The sequence below is a fragment of the Lagopus muta genome, chromosome 1 (genome assembly GCF_023343835.1).
Source record: "Lagopus muta isolate bLagMut1 chromosome 1, bLagMut1 primary, whole genome shotgun sequence".
In the NCBI taxonomy this organism is placed as follows: Eukaryota; Metazoa; Chordata; class Aves; order Galliformes; family Phasianidae; genus Lagopus; species Lagopus muta.
In genome coordinates, this window is record NC_064433.1 from 165,911,496 (window position 1) to 165,922,732 (window position 11,237).

The 11,237-nt window shown below is 40.0% G+C and overlaps 1 protein-coding gene across 2 annotated transcripts in view; it reads left to right on the forward strand.

Annotated features, from left to right (window-relative positions):
* COG3 (component of oligomeric golgi complex 3) overlaps window positions 1–11,237 on the forward strand; it is a 31,485-nt gene that overhangs the window by 4,473 nt on the left and 15,775 nt on the right. Inside the window, exons 4-13 of one of the 2 annotated variants that reach the window (XM_048957343.1) lie at window positions 1,600–1,765; window positions 3,650–3,724; window positions 3,844–3,936; window positions 4,233–4,358; window positions 5,547–5,627; window positions 5,807–5,850; window positions 6,668–6,794; window positions 7,223–7,314; window positions 8,499–8,638; window positions 9,872–10,032. In XM_048957343.1, coding sequence (XP_048813300.1) covers window positions 1,600–1,765; window positions 3,650–3,724; window positions 3,844–3,936; window positions 4,233–4,358; window positions 5,547–5,627; window positions 5,807–5,850; window positions 6,668–6,794; window positions 7,223–7,314; window positions 8,499–8,638; window positions 9,872–10,032 — 1,105 coding nt within the window. The remainder of the gene's footprint in view (window positions 1–1,599; window positions 1,766–3,649; window positions 3,725–3,843; window positions 3,937–4,232; window positions 4,359–5,546; window positions 5,628–5,806; window positions 5,851–6,667; window positions 6,795–7,222; window positions 7,315–8,498; window positions 8,639–9,871; window positions 10,033–11,237) is intronic. The other variant, XM_048957348.1, reaches the window with a different exon arrangement.

Genomic DNA, 11,237 nt, shown 5'->3' on the forward strand with positions numbered 1-11,237 from the left:
TCCTTAAGGCTGTTGCTGTTGTGGCAGAAAAGTTAAGAGACACGGATTTCCTTTGGAACTGCCCAATATATTAATCATAGAGTCATAGAATCACAGAATGGCCTGGGTTGAAAAGGACCACAATGCTCATCCAGTTTCAACCCCCTGCTGTGTGCAGGGTCACCAACCAGCAGACCAGGCTGCCCAGAGCCACATCCAGCCTGGCCTTGAATGCCTCCAGGGATGGGGCATCCACAACCTCCTTGGGCAACCTAGGCTGTAGACAAAGGCATGCTAGGAGCTATCCTGTGCCTTTTCTGCTGCCACTGGTGTTGAAATGCCATTCTCTGAGGGAGGCTCTGGGCCACAGATGGTGGTGGTGGTCATTTCTGCTGTCACCATTCACCAGTGACTGTATGTGTGAGGTTGTGTCTGCATTGCCAGCATTCCTTGATGCTTTATTCAGCTCCACTTCTGACGCATGCCATTCTCATCTATTTCTGTCCAACTGACTTTTCCATCAGCCTCTGAAGAGGCCCTTCCCACTGACTTTTGTTTTATACCTCAGAAGTGTTATACCTCAAGGCTGCATGGCTCAGCCAAATTTGCAGATGGCCTCTTCAGAAACTGGCCCAATTTGAAACTTAACTTACCCTTGGCTATAAAGAGACTGTGCTGAAGTCCTCTTGTTTTTCCATTTAGCTTTGCTCTGTCTCTTCCTCTTGTTCTGACATTTCTGGACATGGCATTTCCTAAAATCAGAGCTTTAAGCATATGCTAAGCCTGCACTCAGATCATTAAACATGTAAAGAATGACAGCCTCACTCTATATCAGTGGGCCTGTTCACATTAAGGCATGCAAATGCTCACAGTGTCACGAACATAGAGTGGTTTGTGGGGTGGCCAATGTGTAATTATCTGCAGGAGACCAGAGGAGCAGAAGTGGTTCTTTGCCTGATTGCACGAGGCTAATCAGAGCTGTGAATCTACGTGCTGCTTTGTATGTGGTAAAGAAGAACTCAGAAGTTTTAGCTGACACCAGGAGTCATTCATGTGAAATGGTGTTTAAGTCAAACGGTCCACTTGACATTAGAGTTTGTCATCACTGAGCCTCAGACAGGCTTGGTGACATTAGATACAAAGTCTTTTTCATTTAGGCCTCTTTCAATCCTCATGCTAAGTTTTAACTCTCTGGTTGACTGCAGCTACTTTAGGAGAGTAAAGTCATTTCTAAATGGAAACTGAAAATTGCCTTAGTGGAAGCAAGGTGGGTAGAATTTAGCTGTGAGCAGTAGCCTGCAGTAATTGCTACATTTGTGTTGTCCATCTAAACATTCTTTGCATGCTGTAGACAAGCTGAAATGTGTGTTGCTTCATTCTCTGTAGTTTTGCTGTAAGGGATGCCAAGGCAGTGGAGTCACTGCAGTGGCTATTTCAAGAGTTTATTTCTGGAGGTCGTGAAACATCTGCTTGACATACACACTTGTTTGGTGTGAGTCTTTTATTCCCTGAGACAAATTAACACTAGGAGAGGTAGGGCCAGTTTCCACGTAGGCAGTTGGATTTAGAAATGTGGGAAGGGAAATTTTACTTGTTTCCTGATGATTCTCTTTTTTCTAGGCAGATGAGGGATTACTTGTCCGGCTTTCAGGAGCAGTGCGATGCTATACTGAATGATGTCAATAGTGCCCTTCAGCATCTGGAATCACTGCAAAAACAGTATCTTTTTGTGTCCACAAAGACAGGAACGCTGCATGAGGCCTGTGAACAGCTTTTGAAAGAGCAGGTGAGCTTTGCTGGGAAGATTACTGGAAGCTTCTGATCTACCGTACACCAAAGGTTTTCTTCCTTATGCTGAGGGGATTTGTGAGCTGTGCTGGCAATCCCTACATTTGCTTTGGACCACATTTGCAGTGTTTACAGCAAGCTTTGTTGAGATTAATAATTCCTATCATTTACAGACATATTTTGAGCTGTTTTTGTGAAGAAATATTCTTTTTCATTTTCTAGCTTATTTCCCAGGTATTTTCTTTCTCTGCTTGAACTATTTCATCAGTGATATAGGGAACATGCTTTCTTAGGCTTTAGAATGTCAGTGGTGCAAGGATGTCTTGAGGCATGATATAGCATGCAACAAGGTCTGACTACTTCAGAACTTGTAACTTGTAAAGATCCTGCTCCAAAATTAGTCTCAATCGTTGTTTTTCTGACATAGCACATAGGTAGGAGTTCATCTGTTACTTATGCTGAAATGTTTAAAGAAAGAAGTACCTTGTAGGAGAGGGATGCTAGAGAAGATTTGATATCTCTTCTGAGAACAAAAACATGAGTAATTTTTTGGGGGACGTGCTGCTCTCATCTTCACTTACAACAGTAGCAGTGCATCTTTGTGAATGGAACCACTTTTCAAGGTAGCTGATAGAAGAAAATTCTTAAGTCATAGAATCACAGAATGGCCTGGGTTGAAAAGGACCACAATGCTCATCCAGTTTCAACCCCCTGCTATGTGCAGGGTCGCCAACCAGCAGACCAGGCTGCCCAGAGCCACATCCAGCCTGGCCTTGAATGCCTCCAGGGATGGGGCATCCACAGCCTCCTTGGGCAACCCGTTCCAGTGCATCACCACCCTCTGGGTGTAAAACCTCCTCCTAATATCTCACCTAAACCTCCCCTGTTTCAATTTAAAACTATTCCCCCTCATCCTATCACTGTCCACCCTTGTGAAGAGCCATTCCTCCTCCTGTTTATATGCTCCCTTCAAGTACTGGAAGGCCCCAATGAGGTCTCCCTGAAGCCTTCTCTTCTCCAAGCTAAACAAGCCCAGTTCCCTCAACCTTTCCCCATAGCAGAGGTGTTCCAGCCTTCTGATCATCTTAGTGGCCCTTCTCTGGACCCTCTTAAGAGCTCCATGTCCTTCCTGTACTGAGGGCCCCAGGCCTGCACACAGTAGAAGCCCAGCTGGGGCTTCACAGGAGCTGAGTAGAGGGGTACAATCACACCTAAATATGTAGGTCAGAATTAGAAACAGCAACTACAGTGTCTAAATTGGTATAAAGTCCCTATTTTGTATGTGGTGAGGGATTTTTGTTCAAGTAAAAATAATGTGTGCATCAGTGTATAGCCCCAACAACTTTTGTCCTGCTATATATTTGCTGGGTAGTGTGGGCTGCTTCAGTGCACATGGAAGCAGGATCAATGTATTGAAAGAGAAAGTAGCTTCAAATTTAATGTCTCTGCAAATCTGTTCTGACCTTTTCTGCATTTTTGTGGATGATTTGAGATACTCAAAACTGGAAAAAGGAGAACTCTGAACAGCTCCAATCCTGTAATACAGGTCTCTTAGAGTTCTCTGAAATACTAATGACAGCACAGCTTGTGTATGCAGGAGTAGCTATGGAATGCTGATAAACCCACAGAACAGACATTTTTGAAAGTTATGTGTCTTTCTCTGATATGAGAGAAAGCAAGTGTGAAAGAGAAGAGCAAGCATGCACACACTGCTGCATTCCTCATCTTTTATTGTATGTGTTTGGGTGCAGGTAATTTGGAGCTGGTTAACACTGATGTGTGCTGAGAGCATTTGAAGTTTCAATTTTGTAGAAAAGGAAGCTGAATATTTCTTAGATATAAAATTGCATGCTAACTTAATGATTTTCTTTATTTTTAATAGTCAGAACTTGTTGACTTGGCTGAAAACATCCAGCAGAAGCTGTCGTATTTCAATGAGCTGGAGAACATCAACACAGTAAGTATTATTGCACTGCTAAGAGCATTGGTAAATGAAAGTGTGCCAATCTTTTGAGCTTTGTCACTAAAACAAAGTTGCATTGATTCTTGCAATGATACTTTGTCTTTTTTCCAAAGAAACTGAACTCCCCTACCTTGTCTGTGAACAGTGAAGGATTCATTCCCATGCTGGCTAAGCTTGATGATTGTATTGCATATATTTCATCCCATGTAAGTGACTCTCAATTGTTTTTAGTCAAATCTTAAGTTTCACAACTATTCAAGCAGGTTTTATTTTCCTTTAGAATATTCTGTCTGCCACTAAGAATGAGGAGATGACTGTTTATATTTATACATGTAAAATTTTTTACTGAATATATACTTAATATTCTGCTTGATTTTAATAAAATGCTGCCGTTAGTGTGTGGAAATTATCATTTCTAGCTAGTAAAATAGTATTTTAAGTTTTGATAAACTTTTAACTCTTCTACTGTTCTTATTTCAAATGGATTTCTTATTTCTTTCAGCCAAATTTTAAAGACTATCCTGTATATTTGACTAAATTTAAACAATGCCTTCTGAAAGCTATGCACCTTATCAAGACATACACTGTGAACACGCTGCAAAACCTCACAAACCAGTTAATGAAAAGGGTAAGGTGAAACAGTAAGTGGTAACTTGAGCTGTACTGAAATCTGTAGTGTAATACTGTGTAGTTTTCTTCAGTGTTTTCTTGCCTGTTGGCCTGGTTTGTGCCCAGTAGCTCTGAATCAGCCACAATACATGCTGCAGTTTGTGTTGACAAATAAGGGTGCATGACAGAAATATGGAACTGGGGGGATCAGGTTTGGAGGTTGTGGAGAATAATTCAAGGGTTAATGCAAGAGCTGGGAATCAGAGGATAACAAAGAAAGAGGGACTGCAGACATTTTTAATGAAAGCTGTTGCTGATGGATATCCTCAGAGTAAAGTTGGTTAAATGGTGCTGAACATGTTCCATGTTCAGTTTGTGGGTGTTTTGCTCAGTTCTCTGAAACTTCTAATGTTTGTATCTGCTAGAATTGGTTGTGGCCAAGTGTTGAGTTTTGTTATTGCAGGACCACAGAGATGTTGTAAGGGATGAAAAAAGGCTGGTGAGAACTAATGTTGTTGTGCCTTGTATGCAGGTGTTTTAAACGTTCTGGCATTTTGGTCTGTGTTTGTTGAAGGAGGATCAGGTTGCTCACAAGAAAGGCAGAAGAGTTTTCCTGTCCTCATGTTGTTTTGAAGAAAGGGCACTTGCTTCTTTCGATGTCATAAGGAGATAAGGGGAAGTAAACTGGTAGCTATACAGGATTTCTGCTGTGCCTCTAAGTGCTAGAATTCCTGCAGATTTTAGCTGTGTGCCCAGGTGGTCTGAGGAGCTACAGGAGCAAGTATCTCAAATTCTGACCATCTGAAACTTGAGTGTGACCTGAAATTTTGCTTCTCAGCTTTGGAACTGATAGGTACAAGGGAAATTTTGTTCCATTGTTGTACTGCAGACCAAAGAACAGCAGTCAGTAGTACTGTGGCAGATCCAGAGGAAGCTGTTGGCTCTGGTGGAGAATGCCTTAACTACTGAAAGTAACTTTTGCTATAGAAACTGTTGGTTGAAGCTTTAAATGTGGGTTTTGTTTTGTCTGGCTTGATCAGAGTTCTAAAAGAAGCATACCTTTCTAGGTGGAAAGTGCTGAAGGCAGTAAAAATGCAGGTCTTTGTTTTAGAGCCTAATTATCTCAGCCAGCTAATGCTAGAAGCCAAATACAGTATTTTCCATTTTAACCAATTCTTCATCTCTTTTTTTTGTTGTTGTTTTGAAGGATCCTTCAGCAGTGCCAAATTCTGACAATGCCTTCACGTTGTTTTACGTAAAATTCAGAGCAGCTGCTCCCAAAGTCAGAGTAAGTAGGTTGGCAGGTAACTTAAAAATAAAGCTCTGAAGTGGGTTTTGAATTTATTAGTAGTGTGAATGCAAGGATTGCACAATAACTATGCAAGGGAAAAAATAATTCTAAGTTATTTTCCACTGATTACAAATATTCATTTACTGACAGTAACTTCTTTGTTTTTTGTTGAGTAGACTCTTATTGAACAAGTAGAGCAGAGATCTGAAAAGATGCCAGAGTGAGTATGTCTACAGATTTTTTTTCAACTATTTTAAGTTCTTAAAATCTTTATTTTAGTGAAAATAGTTTAACACATTGCTTCTTTAAAACAAAGTGGGCCAGTGCCATCCTGGCCTGCATTAGAAATAGTGTAGCCAGCAGGAGGAGGGAGGAGGTGATCATCCCCCTGTGCTCAGCACTGGTGAGGCTGCACCTCAAGTACTGTGTTCAGTTTTGGGCCCCTCACTACAAGAAAGACATTGAGGCCCTGGAGCCTGTCCAGAGGAGCTCAACAAAGCTGTGATGGATCTGGAGCACAGGTCTTATGGGGAGTGGCTGAGAGATCTGGGATTGTTCACTCTGGAGAAGAGGAGGCTCAGGGGAGACCTCATTACTCTCTACAACTGCCTGCAGGGAGGTTGTGATGAGGAGGGGTTTGGCCTCTTTGTCTGGGCAGCAAACAGGACCTGAGGTAACAGCCACAAGTTGTGCCAGAGGAGGTTTAGATTAGACATAAAGAAGAACTTTTTGTCTCAGAGTGGTCAGGCACTGCAATGGCTGCCCAGGGAGGTGGTGGAGGCGCCGTCCCTGGCAGTGTTCAAGAGGTGCCTGGATGAGGAGCTGTGAGACTTGGTTTAGTGCTTGTGGTAGCAGTGGTGATGGGAGGATGGTTGGACCAGATGATCTTGTAGGTCCTTTCCAACCTTGTGATTCTATAAATCTTTAGAAATCAACATGATGTAGATTCCAAAGTGATTATTAGAATGAAGGTTTTGTTTACCAGAAAGTGAGCGTTAGGGTGCATTTACTGTTCTAATTTCTCTGTCGTCTGATAGGTATCAACAAGTTCTCAATGAAATCCATCAATGTTACCTTGACCAGAGGGAACTTTTGCTTGGTCCAAGTATCTCCAGCACCGTTACGGAGTTGACCAGTCAGAACAACAGAGACCATTGTGCTCTGGTAGGAGGAGAGTGATTACCTGTTGATTTTCATATATTTTCATTTCTTCTGTTTTTTTCTTCTCTCAGTAAAAGTCATTTACTTAATTCAACTGTTTACACACAGAATCATGAAAATTATGTGTGTTTTTGAATCACATGAAGTATCTATTGGTATTTTCAAGTGTCTTGTGAAAGATTCTTCTGAAAAAACTTTGCTACAAACCTCACACAGGGGAGGATATGGATTATGGAGGATAGGATTTTATGCAGAAGCATAAAATGTGGTTACTTAAATTTCATCAGAAATGAAAAGGGTCAGAAGTTGAGCTTCTGGAATTTCACACAGCCTCAGTTTAATCACAACAGCAGTTATGTAAAACATGTCCTTTGGTGCTGATGGAAGGAAAATCATTGACTAGTCAGCTATTTGTGCTTGTCTGAATGCAGGTGCGAAGTGGTTGTGCCTTCATGGTCCATGTATGCCAGGATGAGCATCAGCTTTACAATGAGTTCTTCACGAAACCAACACCAAAACTGGAGTAGGTGGTACATGCTGTTTTTGTCTTCCTGCATATAGTATTTACTGTCCTGTGATAAAGCATTCAGCATCACATGGCAAATGGTGGTATTGAAGCAGTTTGGTGAGAACCAGCAAGAAATAAAATCTTAGATTATTTTATGCATCAGAATTTGATGTTCCTGTCTTGCTTTTTGTTTGTTTGGTTGTTTTGATTTTCCAATATCCAATATTGGAAAATATTTTTCTCCTTCCAATAATGTAAATGTCTAAAAGAATACACAGTTGCTTTGGAAATAACTGTAGAAGTTTACACGGTTGAACCAATCAGCAAAGAGTTACTGTGGTTATGATGCAGCTTCTTTAACTTAAGAAGAAGCTGTTTCCTGAGATACTTAGGTCTCATGTGAGACATGCTCAGAATTTGGGCTCAGCTGGTTGAAGAGACAATTTAGCTAACCCAGTCCAAATCCTAAAGTAAATGTCCTTCATTGAAATCAGCGTAGAGTGTTCTTCAGAAATTTCATAGCTATTGCACTGTATATCAAGAATAAGAAAAAAACTTCTGATTATTTTTGAATCAATTAAATGTAGTTATCTTCCTTCATTAAAAAAAATATATATGTATTTCCCTTTCTTCCTTATAACTAATTAAGATGTTGTGAGGAAAGTGTTTCAGTGTATAGGTACCTCATCAGCTTTTTCTTAGGTGCATAATAAATAAGCTCATTTTTTTCTAAAACACTGAGGTGCTCTGAAGAAATAATAGTGAGGAGTAAGGTGTCTGTATACAGATGTAAGAGTCTTGACAAGAGTAGAGATTTGGATTGACAAGAGTAGAAATTGAATGTTGTATTTAATAAGGCTGATGAAACTTTCTGCTTTTAGCCTAGGAGGGGTTACTGTTGTACCAAGTTGCTTGTTGTTACTCTTGTTGTCCTTGTCTGTTTGATTGCCTTAGGATTAAAAACTGTTCTTCCATTTTAAAGTCTTCTGCATATCATAGGAGATGGTAGGAAATCATGGTAGGAAATCAGAAGGTTGCTGTTTTAAACAGTCCTTTGTTAAGACTTCTATGATAACATGTTTTCTCGTCCTCATTTAAGAAATTTTTGGCATGAAAATAGCTTGTATTTGTGATATGATTTTAGTTTGTTACTGTGGGATCCTGAAAGTGTTTTGCTGTGTTTAATTTTTATTTCACAGTGAACTCTTGGAGAAGCTGTGTCTTTCATTATATGATGTCCTGCGGCCAATGATCATCCACGTTATTCACTTGGAGACTCTGTCTGAACTCTGTGGGATCCTCAAAAATGAGATGCTTGAAGATCATGTGCAGAACAATGGTAACTCAGATGGAATCTGATTCCTCTTCACTACCTTCTTAATTGACACAATCATTCATTTGCATAGGCAACAATCTCCCTAGGTTTTCTTTTCTCCCTAATGAGCCTTAGATGTGTTAAACCTGTGGTAGGCTTATTTGAACTAAATTATAATTTTTTGTGTTTATAAAAGGTCTGTGCTTTATCAGTCTGTTCTGTCTTCACTTAAATTAGTAGACTGGTGTTACAGAGTACTATTTTCTCTAGATTTTACAAATAAAAGTAAGCATTCACCCAGTGTGCATCCATGCTCCAAGACTGATTTAAATGAATCTTTTCAAATGAATGAATTGCTTTACTTGGCTCTGCTGAAGCATCATCCATATAGAGCTTTGTGTATGCATGATGATCAAAGGAATGCACACCTGATTTTTTTCATTCTCATTTCATGGTGATTCTTAGACTAGAAATTGGAACTTCAGCTGTGAAGTTGATAGAGATTTTGGAGTTTTAAGTGTTAATGTTCTATTAGAAGTGAGATGACTATAAAGTTAATAATATCTGGCAACTCACTGCCTTTCTCATTATCAGTATGTAATGGAATAATTTCTCAGTCTTGCACCAAATGATAAATAGAACTCATACTTGGCAACTGGTGTTATAACACAGAGAAGCTCTTTGTGTTTGGAACCATGAAGGATTGCTCATATTCCATGAAGTGGGATTGTAACATAATCTGGAATGAGGAAAAAACATGTCACAAGGTCTTTAGCTAATCGTAAGAAGTTATTGTTTGCTACTTAAACTCAGGCTGCTGCAGTAGTTCTGAAGCTGGACTTGAGCTGCTTTGAGTCATCTGCTCTATTGTGTAGGTAGGTGTGTTAGCTTATCAGCCTTCTGATAGCTGTACTGCAGGCATTGGCTGTGGTAAGACCAAAGCAGATGGGTCGGGTATGCAGGCAGAAATGCACTGATGAACCTAATTTTTAAGCAATCCAAATACTTAACTTTAACATGAGTCTGATGTTGTGAGATCCCATATTCACATGTGATGTGAATTTGGAGAGCTAAAATGGCTGCAATGTCAGAGTCACAAATTTGTCTGTGTGCTGCTGTTCCCAGAATGCTCTGACTTCTGCGGTCAGTCAGTTTTGTGCCAGTTCTGTATTGGTGATGCCTAAACTTCTGCATCCATAAAGTTGTTGTGTAGTGAAATTCACATGTTTGTGTCTTTCTTTTTATAACCTTTGTCAGCTGAACAACTAGGTGCATTTGCTGCCGGCGTCAAGCAGATGTTAGAAGATGTACAAGAGCGTCTTGTCTACAGGACACATATTTACATTCAGACTGATATCATAGGCTACAAACCTGCTCCGGGAGATCTTGCATATCCTGACAAGTTGGAAATGATGGAGGTATAGAATTACATTTTATTGCCCTTGGTTTAGTTTTCCTTGTATATACATTTGTGTGGTATCTTGTTTCTGTTTTTCTGGTTTGTTATTACTGGCACTATCAGAGTGTCACCTTTTTTCTCCCAGAGTGGTCAGGCACTGGAATGGCTGCCCAGGGAGGTGGTGGAGTCACCATCCCTGGCAGTGTTCAAGAGGTGTCTGGATGAGGAGCTGTGAGATTTGCTTTAGTAGTTTGTGGTAGCACTGGTGATGGGAGGATGGTTGGACTAGATGATCTTCCAGGTCTCTTCCAAGCTTGTGATTCTATGATTCTACTGATTAAATTCTGACCCTACACTAGATGTCAGAAAGCACTTTATGTCGGACTGAAGATAGTTCTCAAAGTTAATGGTTTTAGCTAACCTTGAAGCTTCTTAAATTTTCTTCTTAGAATACTAAATAGATATTTAATAACCAGCATAATTCAAATTCTCCCAAAATAGCTGCTGCCATTCTCTTTGTAAGTTTCCAAGTTGTCAGAGGATTGAGTTGATGAAGAATGACAATTCCAGCATGGCTTGGCGAGATTCATATTTCATTTTTCCATTCTGCTTTACTTTTAAGTACCAGAATAGCTGGCAGTCTTTACAAATCAGAGGACTTAATTGCGGCTGAGAAGTCAATATGTTGTTTGATTTCAGAAACAAGTGTTAGCTCTAAAGCTTCTGTATTTTATGTGTGTTTGTATTTCTGTGGGCTGGAAGAAAATTTTGTCTAAGTGGACCCAGTTCTGTTCAATTATTGCCTCTAAATGAACAAATATAGTGAGAAGCCTCTTTGTGCCAAATTCACATTGCTATAATCTTGTTTTATACATGCTTATAGCATTTGCTATGTTACAGTTCATGCCTTCGTGATGACAGATGATGTTAATAGGATTTTAGCAAAGCATTTACAAATCCTGAAGCAAGTGAGTTTAATGGAATCCTTGCCCTTTATGCTGGAAGTTTAATGATCAATAAGTTTTTGTGGAGAAGACCAAACCAGTAATTGAGAATCCCACACAACATAACTAAATGGGATCAGACAGCAATCATAAGCATTACCAGTGTAACTGTTTGGAGCACGGTATTTCTTACTGAAGTGAATATAACTAGATGAAGAAATGATTTGGATAATTTTATGTTAGCTATGACTTCTGTAGACAGGTCTCTGTACTGCTTGCC